Below are 15,394 nucleotides of genomic sequence, written 5' to 3' on the forward strand. Positions count from 1 at the left end.
TAGTTGTGTTTTTTTTTAAAAAAAAGAGAAAAACTTATGTTTTTGTTATTTACAAAAATACTTAAATTTAATACTATTTCTGTGAATATAAGGGAGTCATTATTAAAAATAGGTGATAGGTAATTTGATAATTGTGGTACAGTGGGTTCGAACCTAGAAACTCTGACTCGAGCGTCTGCGACACTAACCACGGGACTGCAACCCGACACAATTTTAACAGTAAAATAATGAAAATTACTTAAGGAGTTGCGACGAAAGAGGTAGGATCAAAGAACAAAATTTCTAATGGCCTATTAGGATGAATCAATGCCTCATATTTCATATTACTCGAAATTTATTAGAGGGCGCACTATTTCTCGTGTAATGCCTACCTACGTTTGTATAATAAATTTAATATTTATGTAGGCGTATAACAGACATTGCCATCGTCATAATTTACTTAGGTATGTGAATTAAAAGCTGTGCCGGGAACTTTTTCACACGATCAACGGGTAAAAAGCATAGATCACGCGCGCCACGGCGAACACCTGTGCTCGGGGCAGGTATGACTACATCACACAAACATAATCCAGGTACTCGGGTAGGTACCTACCGCACAGTCTGAGCAAGATTCGGATCGCGGGCGGACGTGTGAACTCACCTTCATTTGAAAATTCACCTCTCGAAAATCGAACACTCGAAATTAGGCACTTTTTATTGTTTCATAGAAATCGTGTTTCGTCAAAAGTGTAAACATCGTTATTATGGAAAAAAAGTGAAACGATTTTTTTTAATTTTAAAATTTTGTGCGGGAATCGTAGTTTTGTGACAAAATTTATGGTAATTAGAAAAAAGATAATAAGCATCAGAAAAACATCTGTGATATAATTCTAGTCTGAAAAATAATTATAAATACAATGTTTAAAGTGATAAATCAGTAGTATGAGAAAATGTAGTTATCATTACACATTTTTTAAAGTTGAAATTAGGACGATGCTGTAAAAGGAAATTTATTAAGGAAAACAAAGGTAATTTTTCCCATTTTTTTTATATTATAGAACAATTGATTTTTATTCAATATGATTTCTTGAATGTGACTGCCTGAAAAGTTGAAGTTGAAAGGTTGCCTGTATGCAGTGGCGTGCCTAGGGTTTACCAGTAAGGCAAGCCCATTATTTTTCACATTCGTGAATATATGATGCACCTATAATTTCTTCACCTCATCATTCCCAGTTTAGTAAGCACTCAGAAAGTATTATAAATATAAACAATGTATTGTAATCATTGTAAAAATATGCATATATGTAACTTTTGTAAGGTATAGCCATCACCTTTAAATAAAGAAAATGATCACTATAGTAAAATATCTTCCTCAGATATCAACCATCACCAATAAGTACCATCACCATATAATGGCATGCATAGTGTTTAATAATCATATAAGAGCTTGATAATTTAAAAACAATCATACATAAATTATTTATTTTTAATCATTTGGTCTAGATTTAGTCATTTTTATTTGGAGTTGTTAGGGCTTTTGGGCTTCTAGGGAAGTACCGCCACTGCCTGTATGAGTTGATTTTTTTTCGAAGTAATGCAAAAGTTTTACCTACAATTGGTATTTTAAAAATATATGCAAAAGCATAAATAGAATATTCGTATGCGTACCTTATTTAAAAACTAACTATCCATCTCAATACACCTTTTAAAATTTTTTATCGATAATGCTTATCTCAGCCTTATATTCTTTATCTTTCGTTATCCGAACATCTATCATAGATCTTTTTACCGCACATTAGTCTCAAAGATCCTATTTCAACTGCTTTCAGTCTACTTTTCTTTTTCCAACTCCATACTTTAGAAGTAAAGCAGGGAAGCCATACATTAGGGTTGAAACCAGGACTCTAGTTTAACTTTCGCTGATAGGTTTTTATGAATAGTAACTGATTTCATTGCACCATTCACTATGTTCCCAGGATTCACTCTTCTTTCTATATCTTTATCAATCTTTCCATCCCTAGAAAACATTCTTCCTAAATATACGAAATCATCTACCTATTCCAAAACCTCTCCATTTAGTATTATTTTACACCCAGATCTACATTCATCTCTTACAAAAATACAAAAACCATGACATTGGATTTGTCAACATTCATCAGCCAATCACATTCCTTGCACACATTATAAATAAACCTTTGACGCCATTTCCTGCAGATCTTCTCTACTATCGGCAAGAAACACAGCATTGTCAGCATAACAAAAGGCAACAGATGTTATTATTATCCCCTTTTCAAACATTCACCGCATGCCCCCGCTACACTATGTATGTAAAATGATAACTTTCATATGTAATCGATACATTTTTTGTTGTTTTTTATGGTGGGAGGGGGGGGGGATTCCATCATGTATACCATGGTACCATAAACCAAGCCAGGACACAAAATGCCGAACCCTCTTCTAGTGGAACGGAAGGTCTGCTGATGACAGTCAACAGTCCGTCTTCTCCTGAGGAGTTTTACGTGGTTCTCCCAGCAATGAGAAAATGCTGAGAAGTTCCTGATTGGCCCACACTAGATTATCTCTCCTGTTTCCAGCACAGATTAAAATAAAACATCATTTTTTTCAAATTGAAGAAAAAAATCCACTTAATGATCTATAAACCTTGTATATAATAAGCAAGGTAAATAAGAAATGCAATTCCCATCTAAAAAAACATGGACACCTCATAGGCAGTGCTGGACTTCTACCGGCTAAAATCCCATTTGCTCTTTACAGCCCGGTTCCCACCTTGCGGTCAAAGTCTGTCCTATCTTCCTCCTTTGTTCCAATCACCCTCTCCATGTATCTCTCTGCATAGCTCCATGAGTCCTGCGACTTCAGCAAACGGTATATGAGCGTATCCTCGGCAATCTCACCACCCAAGAGTGTGACCAGCTCACCTCGCTCCTGGTTCCATCTTCCATCTTCCACACTGAAACAGGGTGTGCTCCGCGATATCTATCTCTCTAATGGGCAGTATGAGCATCCTACGGTCGGTGCCTTTTGTATTTTTTGGAGCAATGCTCCAAACAGATATTTATTTATTTATTTCAACTTCACGTACAGAAAATAAATAAGTACATTGGCGGGCTTATTGCTAAAAATCAATGTCTTCCAACCAACCAAAAACAGACTAGTGATATTGGTCATAACGTTTGGCACCTTATATAGCTGTTTGCAACCAGAGAGTAGATAGTACCTACTTGAACATTAAAAAATCATACATTATTGTACAAATTGGTTATAATAAGAAAGTCAAAGGAAAAAGATAGTTTGGGGAAGGAGGTAGAGGGAAAAACTAAGGGATGAGGTTCCATAGACAGTTAGAATTCTAATGATAAATAGATGTCCCAGACGTTTCTAAAAAGCTATCATTACGTCATCTGAAAAGTAACAGCACCATGTCCTCTGTTTATCCATTTTGCTATATCCTTGATGATAAGCCTGTGCATCCATCTTCCTTTTAAGGAGTTGAATCGATACCCTGCTGGTGTACAATATCGATATGTTGCTCTAATTATATTTATTAGTGTATTCTTTGTTCCGATTGACTCTTTACTAACGTTTATATAGGAGTTTGAGTGTATTTATACAATCGAAGTCTTTTCTAGTTCTTTTAACGAAACTGAGCATTCTCATACTTTTGTTGGTTATTTTGTTTATGTGCGATAGAAAGCTGAGTTTGGTGTCCGAAGGTTAAAATACCTAGATATTATATTTCTAATGCTGATTCATGGTATACTTGGTTGATCGAGTAATTAAAAAGTATTCGTTTCTTGTTTTTTATAGAATCTCATAATTTGGCATTTTTGTGAGTTTAGATAGTTCATTTTTATTGCACCAGTCTGGTAGTCTTTCCAGATTTCTTTCTAGTATATAATTGACGAATTGTTTTGAAAATCTATTGTATGATAGTGATGATTATTGTAAGTGATGATCTTTATTAGTGTATTCTTAATTGTTATTGTGCATATGTTGATATTTTTAAAAACATTAGCCGTAAATAAAAGAATGGTTTTTGTATGACAGGTTCTGTAGGACCCTGCGAGCCTCCGCCCCCCTATGGAGAGGTCTGCGAGGGCCGCGGCCGGGGTGCGCCCAGAGGAATCCAGCGAGACCCGAGCCCTTCACCCACGCTCGATTCCGAAGTAAGTGCTCAATCTTCTTCTTTCTCTTCTTTATGAGCCCTCCGACCTCCACTGCTGGATATAGGCCTCTTCCCCTTCTTTTCATTTCCTCCAGTTGCTTGCTGCTTGCAGCCAGTTTTTACCCCCCACAGTGACTATGTCGTCGGACCATCTCTTTTGGGGTTTTCCGACTCCTCTTTTGTTTTCCCAAGGTCTCTATCGTAGAATACTTGGGGTCCATCTTCTCCAGTGCTCAATACAGAGGCAACAAATTGCAACTTACACTTGACAGTCAAACAACTATATGCTAAATCAATCCTCACATATGCATTTGAGAATCACTCATTACACAACATTACACAAGAAAGCAACTCCCAGTTGCTTTCTTGGCATAAATGACACAATGGCACAATGATATACAGAAGATGAGTGACATGACAGAATTGCGTTTTTGACTGCTTTCCCTTTAAGGCCGAGATCTTGGGCGGTCAAATTACATTGCGTTCGATCGCGCTGAGGGCTGGACGAGACGTCCCACGCTGAATTTTTTTAGAACATGTATTGGAATATAAAAAATAAAAATTTTAAATCCAGTACATTTAAAAAAATCAATGTGTATTCTACACATTGTTTTTTTTTAACTGCTTACCTTTCAATAACTTTTATAAACCACGTGATTGAATTTTTTGCTTAAAATACCGTTTATGTATTGAAAAAATAAGTTTTTACTCGAAATAAATACATAGTTTTGAAAAAAAAGAGTTGGAAGGAGTTTTATATATAAAATAAATGATTAAAAATTATTATAGACTTTGTTTTTTGAGATGGGTTTCACGGTGTTTTTCGTCTGTAGATATCTAAATGACCTACCGTCAGAATTTATCGCAGATGGAGATGACGCTTATCAAAAATATATACAAATGGTACATTCGGATTTTCAAAAATACCAGCAAATTTCACGGCACATATTTTAAATAAATGAATCAATTGAGATTTTCGTATCCAGATTTCCATAAATTGTGTGCAAGTAGGAACATTGGTTACTAATTGCACTTGATTTATGGAAAATCTGATAATTCAATTCATGGAAAATCGGAATTTTGGTGCCCACCAAAAGTGCGGGTGTATAGGATATTTCATCGCGTTCGTGGAAAAAAATAATTATCAATCTTATGCAAATTTTGTACCCAAGAGAGCGATAATAATTACATAACATTTTTACGATTATAGATAAAGAATAAAGTGTCTCCTTATCTTGTTAAATGCAACAAATTACTTGTGTAAATATTATTATAGAGCTTAATCCGGAGGTACTGAGACATTTACTCCATTTTGTTAATATCCCTACAAGAACATAATATGAACGATTTAATGTACTCCTCGAAGTATTGGAACACAAGTCGATTTACAACGGTAATAATCGTTCATCTTAAAAAGAAATGATCGTGGTACGTGGCATATTATCATTAACGAGGCTTTAAATTTATGATAAATGGTAAAACGAATTGTATTAAAAATATAAACTTCGAATTTTGTTGACTTACGAAACAGGAGTATAGTAATTAAAACGTATAAAATAAAACTTGAGGACTAAGCCCTTTGTGTATATGTATTTTTTTTTTATGGAAATTGCTATTTTAAATAACTTTTTAGTTTAGGATAATAAGGCTGTACATGTCCGCCTCCATAGTGTAATGGTTAGCATTCTTGGCTACCGTACTGGAGGTCCCGGGTTCGATTCCCAGGGGAGGTTAAATAAAAGTGATTTTTCACTTTAATATTTATTCAATATCACCCTGAAGCGGAGGGCTTATCACCTTTCATTCATGTGTTAACGATTGATCTTAAGATAACACTGTGTTTATTATATGATTCAGTACCCTATGCATCATCGGGTGGGAATGAGGGTTTGAAGATTGAAGAATGTACATGATTTAATTCTAAATATATTTTTTTTAAATGTAAAAGAATTTTTTTTAAATCTTTCAATCAGTAAATGATTTACATCCGCCTCCGTGGTGTAATGGTTAGCGTATTTAGCTACCGTGCTGGAAGTCCCGGGCTCGATCCCAGGAGGGGGGAGGTGAAAATAAATACAAGTGATCTTACACCCTGGACTGGTCCCTGAAACGCAGGAGTGAACATCCTTCTTTTAATCAAGATGATACTGCTTCAATATGATTCAGTTCTCTATGCGCCATTGGGTGCGGATAAGGGTTATAATTGATTTACGAAATAGTCATACAAAATAAATTAATTAAGAAACAGATAATATTATTTTTTTTAATTAAGAAGTTAAGAAGTGCCAGGGGTTAGGGGGGCGTTGCCCTTGAGTTTCAATGTGTAATTTTTGTGCACCTCTCAATTGACGTACTGAAATCAGCATCCCTTTTAAAACAGTCACTATAATAATAATAATTTGGTTTTGCAATTTTATAATTCTGTTTTAGAAAGGTGTTTTTGGACGGTGAATAAATAATAATCAAAAAGCAATAAATTAAATATCAGTATCGAAATATTTTAGTAGACAACCATGATACACGATTTTCACAAAACAAAGCGCTCACTCCTTTCAAGAACGTCATAAATCAAAAATCGCCAATTTTGAGTTGTGCATGTTTTCGTAATGCCCAGAAAATGTACTATATCCCAGCAAAAGTGGCAAATTTTCAACTTAATATTTACCCGCTACAGGGCAGAAAGTGTGGTTTTTGCATTTTGAAGAAAAGGTATTGTTTAATTTTTTTTTTAAATATACTCAATATTTTTCAAATGGAGAAAAAATATTCAGGTTTTACCTAAAAAGATCTATTGCACAGTAAAAAGTTAAATAAGTGGCTTGATATTTATTTTTAATACATTGTATTTTATGTTTGAACTTTAAAAACGTTCTCCTGAAAAATCAAGTTTTTTGATTTATGACGTTCTTGAAAGGAGTGAGCGATAAGGTTTGATAGTCCCAAGAATTAACAATAAATATGGGAGTCCAACACAGCAATAAGTATATCGTTCTGAACATTTTTAATTTGTTGCCGACGGATGTTAGAGGTCAAAATAAAATATGGAACAAAGGCAAAATAAAGGAATGATTGAATGAATGGCCAAGAGTTAATTTTATGAAAATTGTAAAATGTTTATGTTCTTAACTTATCTCTCTTTTTTGTGTGTATATTAGGTAAAAATCGATAGAAACAATAAAAAATATATTAAAAAAGAACTCCACCGACAAGACACACAAGGTGACTTGGTGGGTCTTTGCAAGTAATTGTTTTAAATATGTTTAAAATTGTGATTTAAATAAATCTATAAAATTTATGTTATTAAAAAAAAAAAACAAAAACAAAAAAGTTTAAAAATATCTCAGTTTGTGTGCAAGTTCAGCTCTGGTAGGTACATTATTCCACAAAAAATCGATGTTTTTTCTTGAAATTAACATACCTTTCTATGGATCAGCTGCATAACTTTTTGCGGAGCAATCTCGTCCTCCCATTTTGTACCAATTATGGCTAAACATTGCGTATTCCTACAAAAACGGTAATTGTGTACACGATATTCCTGTTTCCCGGGTCCATATTTCGTGGAAGCGTTTAATACCGAGTGGGAATGTATACTAATAGTTCGCGATAAAACAATTATTGTCTATTACAATTCCTACCTACTTGGAGCCATTACTTGTCGATTACTCTTGCATTTTTATATGCGTTGTATGAAGTATGTAGGTATCTACAACAGCTTACAAAACAGTTAAGAAATATATCAATTTATATAGATAAAAAAATAACTATTCGTTTGTTCAAAATCATAAATCTCCTTAAATTATTTACCGATTTATTTTAAATTTTGATTAGCATTAACATGGCATTGGAATATGCGTATGTTTTTATATTCACCTAACAGATAAACCTGTTTTTTTTTTAGACCGCGATGGCAGCGTCGTCTGTTGAATGTAATAGCAATACACGCAATAATAAACATTGTTAATGGTGGACAGCGTGCTTCTTGACAGCCGCTATCCCTTTTTTAATGTTTTTTGTATTGCATTGTTATTTTATATTTTCATCGTGAAATTAACTATTTAAAAATGTGTTCTTTGTTTTATTATTATTTAACCAGGCTAAGCCACAGTAAAGCGTAACCATGTACAGCTAGTAGATATTTAATAAAATAACGTAATTACGCTAGGTATTTCAATCTTTTCAATTCGTACATTCCACAGATGTACAAAAAAATATAAAATGTAATTTTATTTGAAATAATTTCGTTCTCATTTTTTAGTCAAGGAATCTTATTTCCACGATTTTTTGTGTTTTTATTTGTCTGCACTTAATACTTAAAATATTGTCACTCTCAATAGTTTAGTAAAGTGGTTTACCATTTATTTATTTACTTCACTCACTTAATTTATTACGAATGAGGAAAATGGTGTAAAAAAAACGAATCCATTAAAACAAATATTAAAACATTTCCGAACTTGTTTCTGTCGATCTCGGAACTATGAAGTCATTTAAATAACGCGAAAACCTTGATTTTAATATACTCCCACACAGGCAATGAATGCATTTTACGCGATTTGCAAGCATTGCATCTCTTGAGATTTTTTCTTTTGCTTTTGCACTGCTTCTCCGCAGGGGTAGGAAGAGATCTTTGAAGAGGACAATTTTTAATTAAAGCCTAGCATTCGTTAAGTCGCAATTATTCCACCGGAGACCACCGGAGAGGTCACATGTCTAGTATTTACGCCCAATTTATTTTAAGAATTGGATATTTTTTTGTTTTTAGAATATATATACTTATAGAAAATATTTTTTATATATTTTATGAACTCCTTACCTTTCAATAACTCTTTTCTTTTCAAAACTATATAATTATTTCGAAAAAATTTCATTTTTAATACAAAAACGGTGTTTTAAGAAAAAAATCAATTACTTTAAATGTTTCCTGGATTTAGAGAAAATTGAGTTACGAATTAACTGCTGCGAATGCTGGCCTTAATAAATTTATAATAGTACATACTTAAAATAAATCAGTTGATAATATATTTATGTTACATTTTCAACAGATCGAAGCGACCAGGCGAGCTCTCGCAAACCTCGACCTCTTATCGACTTGCAACGCCGTTCTTCAGGATCCCGAGGAAGATGACCCTCCTGTTCAGGAGTCCGTGATACCTCGTCCAACAGAATCAGTACACCCCATGATACCGACAGAAATGGGACAAAAGACATCCATCCTAACAGGACGGCATCGCTCCAAAGTCTCCCTAACCTGGGTGTTGAGAGAACGATCAGACGTGCAATACAACCCGTGCAGCCAGCTGACCGACAGCTCCAGAAGCCCCGAGGCTTTTGTCAAACGTTACAAGAGCAAAAATTTCGACAGGAAAAAAGACAGAGACTACTTTGATAATGATCCGAAATATCCCAAAGTCGGGGAGAGAATCATAGGAAGAAACGCCAAGCAAAACAGATCCATCGGCTATTCATCGGAAAGTACGCAACGCGTTACAAGAAGTAGAAATGTTAGTCCAAATCAGCATGACGGGTGGACGGACAATGGAGCAGGGTTCGAGAGCAGTGCTTCGTCTCGAAGACACCGCCATCGGAGAAGAAAGAGCAGGAATGCAGAGAGACAGCAAAATTTTGGATACGAAATTAAAGACATCGACTTCTTCCTAGCAGAGGTAAATTTAAGTTGAGACTTTGTGTTACCATTATATTTCAAATGTATTTCTCAACCCTTTCCGGTCCTCCAAAAATAATAAAAATTATCTAGGTAGACAGTTACCTTCCAATTCGAAAAAATCTTTTGTCCTCTGCTCCACATACTCTTGTAATAGATACGAGTGACAAAAATGTAAGCTTGGAATTTAAATAAATATTACTAATGATGAAAAGAATGTCGAATAACATCCGTCATGAGACTTAAGAGGAAAAAATCTATGTCGAATGAGATTCGACATTGGACCAGTAAGGGTTAATCTTGGTTATCTGTTAATTTTTTTTTTACTATTAAGTGCATGTTTTGTGCAGCCATATATTTATTTTTCAAACAAGCATTTTTTTATTACCATTTTAAGAAAATTATTAATGAAATCAGTCATGTATTTCACAAAAAAAAATTGTCTAAATCTTTTTTTCATAAATGATTTTTCTGTATTGATCTTTTAAACTAGCCAATAAGTCGTAAGCTTTGTTAATACTTTGAATTCCATATTCCCATATTTATAAAAACTTCTTCATGTATGATGTTGGAGTAGCAATAAAAATCTTGAAATAAATAATTTTATTTATATATCATAAAATACGATTCAAATGATACAATACATTGAAAACTGTATCCTTAATCCTATTTAAATGTCAAAAAAACAAACGACCATTGATATTTTTGCTCACACCTAAAGGTATTGTATTGGACAAATTAATAATGCGTGTGATTAGTATTTTGTTTGTGTGAATAGTGGTATAGTAGGGTAGACTGGGTACGGTTGAAACAAAGGACGGTTGAAACAGAGCAAATATCTTGCAAACCGTATGCGGTAGGGTGAAGGGTCCAAGGGACGAACAAAGTGGACAACAAGTTCAAACACAAATATCAGTTTTGCATCGCTCGCCGCACTGTGCAGTTGCTTGTAGGAGGTCCTATTGTATTTTGATAACCAAAAGTAAGTATTTTTGATCTGAGAATTTTCCTTTTATTACGGTTTCTATTGAAACGATATTATTGAGTATGATTTCGTGTTTGAAATGAAGCTTGTAGAACACGATATGGTGATTAGTTTTAATGTGCCATTATTGTTAACATTGCTATTTTCTGTTTTCCACCTAAAGGAGGGGTTGGGGACGGTTGAAACATTTTTTGTGGGTACGGTTGAAACAATATATTTTTTCAGTTTTCCTGTTTTCTAGATGCCGAGAGTACGCGTAAGAAAGACTTCGAGAGGAGAGGTCGACTTGTCGAGGTATACATACGCTGATGAGGAGGTTGAAGCAAGAGATTCACTGCGAAAAGCGTCGGAAAAGCATGGATTAAACCACTGTTCGCTCATTAGATATATACGAAAGCGAGATGCATCTGGTGAAGAAGAAAATGGGATATGAATCCCACAATGAAGTTTTTAATAAAGAGCAAGAGCAGGAGCTTGCAAAACACTTGCTAATAAAAAAAACAGAGAAAGAAGAGATAAGAAAGGAGCAAGAAATAAGGTTGAAACGTATGAAAACTAAGTAAGTGAAGAAAAGATTGGATGGAGGAAAAAGTAGAAGGATCGTTAAAGGAAAAAATAATCATAATACGCAACAGGAATCATCATCAAAAGAGGACGAGTGCTATTGTCTTGTTTGTCTGTCACTGTATTCAGAGAGCAGATCCGGTGAAAAGTGGATACAGTGCACCACTTGTAAACTGTGGGCTCAAGAAGACTGCACAAAAGGTGGTCTTAGCTATGTTTGCCACAATTGCGACTCGGAATGATCCCAAAGCTAGATTTCCGCTTGATTTATGACTAATCAAAATGACAGAAGTGTTTCCTTTTAGTTTATTCACAGATTATTTTCGTTCGATTTGTTTTTTTTTTTAATGCCATTGTTTTTAGTTGTTTTTGTTCATTACATATCTGTAGACTGATTAATATTGTCATGCGGTGCCATAATTATTTATAACACAAAAATAAATAATGAATAAAACGTCTTACAATATAAATATTGATTTATTTGCGTGTGTTTCAACTGACCCCAATCACTGTTTCAACTGCCCCTGGTATGGGGACGGTAGAAACAAATCGGATATATTTTTTAAATTTGATCTGCCACTAAAAATAACACACCGGGTACTGAAATTATACTTCCCATTAGTAGACAGAAACACGCTCTTGTATTTAATGCATCTTCATCATCGCTTGACTTGTAAAGAACAATACTATGGACAATATAAGCAAAATTGTTTCAACCGTACCCAGTCTACCCTACTGTAGAAAGGGGCTACTTGAACCTTGATGTGTTACTTGAGCCCAGTACAAAAAAAATATTTAGATTGTGGTATTGATCGAAGTACCGTGAAAATAAGTGTCACCTGTCAGGAAAATAATGAATCATGTCTATACGTTCATTATTGTAGACCTAATACAGATTTAAATCTTTTTTTATACTGGGCTCAAGTAACACATCAAAGTTCAAGTAGCCCTGTTCTACGGTACCAATGTATAGTGTTGCTTAAAGGCTGGTGTAGTAGTTGTTCTGACAAATAAAACTGGTAGATTGAAATCTCAGATTGATTATATACTAAGATTAGTAACATTTTCTTACAATGTCTGACCACTAAGTAAATGTTTCAAATATAACATTAATGAGAGTTTTATCTAAGCAGTTGTTTTACTAACAATATTTTTCAGTATAAAATTTTGTTAAACAAATAAAATTAATCTCGTTGAATTGTCGTTATAGGCTAGCATAGAAAACCCCGGAAACATCCCGGTTGTGGTGACATATCCAAGCATACTGTACCAGACGAGGAACGGGAGTCAGCAGAAGGAGCTCTCTCTGTCTCTGGGGATGGTGGTGAATGCGGTGTTCAAGAACCAGCAGTGGCTCTATGTGCAAACTCCCCACGGAGAGGAGGGCTACGTCCTCTATGCATCTTGTCTTCCACTGGGGATACTGCCTTCACATCAGAGGTAACCTAACTAACCTCACTAAGAACACATCATTCATGGAATTGGAATTAACTTTGTGGTTTTGATGATTTCTTCAGGTTCTCCTACCTCACTTTCAATTTGTATATCATTTTCATTTTCTTGTTGGTCTAGAAATTCATTAGTCAAGGGTTCAGAATGAGATTCAATCAACTCATTAACATCTTCACTGTTAACATCTAGGTTTAGTTCGTTCATTAGGTGAACTATTTCAAGTGTGATCACTCATCATTTGTGGGCATAGTTATTTCAATGAACCTTTCGTTGTTGACTCTTTTATATCAGCCCATGCGTCTCCAAATTTGTTTATTGTGTTCCATATATAATAATTTATTTCAGCATGAACGTAACACTTTTAAAACATTTTTGCATTATTACCAATTTTTTTTGTGCGAAATAGCGAATTGTGGGAAAGTCAAATGTGCGAAAGATGAGGTCCGCCTGTAGTGGTCTTTTACAACTGTTTTATTTTTAAATTTAACTTTCAATTAAACATTTTTAACGGGTTCAATTCCTGCCAATTGCAAAATAAATTCAAGAAATATTCATTTTCAATTGGGTTGGGGGTTTTGTGGTGTACTTTCGCCTTCCCTATCCTTACTATCTACCTGTAGACAAGCCTCTTAAAGTAGAGGCTTTGTAGGTTATGCCTTAAAATAAAAATGTTTTAATAAAGTAAAAGCCACTCATATAATCTTGAATGAGTACGGGTGGTAGGATAATGCAGTGGCCCTATGCACCATCGAATGTGAATAATAAAAGGAAGAAGAATGTACCATATAAATTAAATTAGAGTTTATATTTTGCATATTCTAAAATCATGTTCGTTTTCAGGTCTCAGACTCCGTGGAAGGCGGCGCCGTGCTGGGAAAGTACTCTGGATCTGTATCCTCAGCCGTGTGGGAACATGACAGACAGTGAGAAGGAGCAGCTCCGAGGGGGCACCAAGTCGGAGTGCGGCCGCCCTCGGCCCAAGCAGAAGTTCTACACCCACTCCATGTCAGCCTACGGAGAGAGGACCTTCGATAAACTCTACCTCAAAGCAACCTCGAGTTGTTCCAAGTTGAAAGACATTAACTGCGACGATAGTTCAGTCCTTAGTTCGATCACGTCGAAGACAAACGACTTCAACCTCAAGAATAAATACTCAATAAGAAAAAAGAAACAAAAGTACACCGAGGCGAGTTCAAATGTCCGGTATGTCTCACGTCACACCTTGCTAGTTGTGGAAAAGGACTACGAAGGATCGAAAGCAATTAGTACGTTATCAGTCAGGAAAGGTGATGTTGTTATTCTCGTTCAAGGAAACGGCATAGAAGCCGATGTGGATTCAGAGTGGTTTTACGTCAGGAACAAAGAGGGCGTTGAAGGATTCATCCCGGCATCCATAGCGGGTCATGGTTTCTTGTGAATAAAACTAACATTAAATAGAAGAACAATAGTGAAAAATGTGTTTTTTGTCTGTGGAGTTTTACCTGTAAAAATGACATTTTAGAAAGGTTTATTTCATGAAAAGGATAATTTATTGCAGTTAATATGAATTTCAGTTTTCTAGTCATTCAAATGGCAGTATTGAATATGTTTAGCACTTTTGTTATTTATTATTTTTGTAAATAAATTATTGAAATAAAATATATGACAAATATCCTCAGTCTAATAAAAATATTCATTACTGGGAGAACTTAAGTAAAAATAAAATAAATACTGCATATGTTCAAATTTATATGTATAATTCATTACTTATGATTTTTCTCACACAGTAACAAAAATATTAAATAATGATTTACATAAAAATAGACACTATTTTTTGACATCTCATCAAAGATGAAGAAGAATATGGAAGTCTGGGCATTTACGGGGCTTACAGGAGTTATTTTCATATTATTTCAAAAATAATATGAAAATAACTCCTGTAATTGGAGATATCCAGATTTTGTGAACAAGTATTTGGACACACTCAAAATGTTGTAAAAATAGACACAGTAAATAGTGATTAGTGCTGTGTAGTCCTGTATCACGTAAGTAGATCTAGGAAAATAAATGCAATTATATAGTACATAGCATTACGTACTATGAAGTGTGTCGGGTTGTGGTCCCGTGGTTAGTGTCGCGGACTCGTGTAAGTCAGAGTTTTTCAGTTCAAACCCACTCTACCATTATTTGATACCTATTTCTAAAAATGAGCCGCTTAGGCTCACTATTGTCCGCCTCCGTGTAATGGTCAGCATGATCAGCTACCGTTCTAGAGGTCCCAGGTTTGATTCCCAGGGGGGGTCAAATAAATAAAAGTGATTTTTTCACTTTATTTATTCAATATTACCCTGGACTGGTACCTGAAGCGGAGGGCTGATCACCTTGATTCATATCTAAACTATCAAAATAACACTGCATACAGTGCCCTATGCACCATTGGGGTGCGGATAAGGGTTTGAATGAAACGAATGAAAGTGATCACCTTTCCTTTATGTGTTAACGATCAAGATAACACTGCGTTTATATGATGCAGTGCCCTATGCACAATTGGGGTGCGGATAAGGGTTTGGATGAATAGGCTTACAGAAAT

The 15,394-nt window shown here is 34.8% G+C and overlaps 1 protein-coding gene across 1 annotated transcript; it reads left to right on the forward strand.

The window, feature by feature from the left end:
* The first annotated feature begins 597 nt into the window (after window positions 1–597).
* On the forward strand, window positions 598–14,476 carry LOC148310570 (uncharacterized). Its single transcript, XM_088258185.1, has 5 exons — window positions 598–1,007; window positions 4,048–4,166; window positions 9,205–9,825; window positions 12,584–12,813; window positions 13,666–14,476. The coding sequence occupies exons 3-5, from the start codon at window positions 9,340–9,342 to the stop codon at window positions 14,240–14,242; spliced, it is 1,293 nt and encodes a 430-aa protein (XP_088114311.1). The 5' UTR covers window positions 598–1,007; window positions 4,048–4,166; window positions 9,205–9,339; the 3' UTR covers window positions 14,243–14,476.
* The last annotated feature ends 918 nt before the right edge of the window (window positions 14,477–15,394 follow it).

The sequence above is a fragment of the Brachycentrus maculatus genome, unplaced genomic scaffold, assembly GCF_059751285.1.
Source record: "Brachycentrus maculatus isolate JH-2025_06_01 unplaced genomic scaffold, ASM5975128v1 h1tg000091l, whole genome shotgun sequence".
Lineage (NCBI taxonomy): Eukaryota > Metazoa > Arthropoda > Insecta > Trichoptera > Brachycentridae > Brachycentrus > Brachycentrus maculatus.

Excerpts from the sequence above, each read along its gene's own strand:
- LOC148310570 (XM_088258185.1), top strand. The coding sequence starts at position 9,340 with ATGATACCGACAGAAATGGGACAAAAGACATCCATCCTAACAGGACGG. Across the intron at positions 9,826-12,583 it reads TCGACTTCTTCCTAGCAGAG|GCTAGCATAGAAAACCCCGG; the intron begins GTAAATTTAAGT and ends TTGTCGTTATAG. Across the intron at positions 12,814-13,665 it reads ATACTGCCTTCACATCAGAG|GTCTCAGACTCCGTGGAAGG; the intron begins GTAACCTAACTA and ends GTTCGTTTTCAG.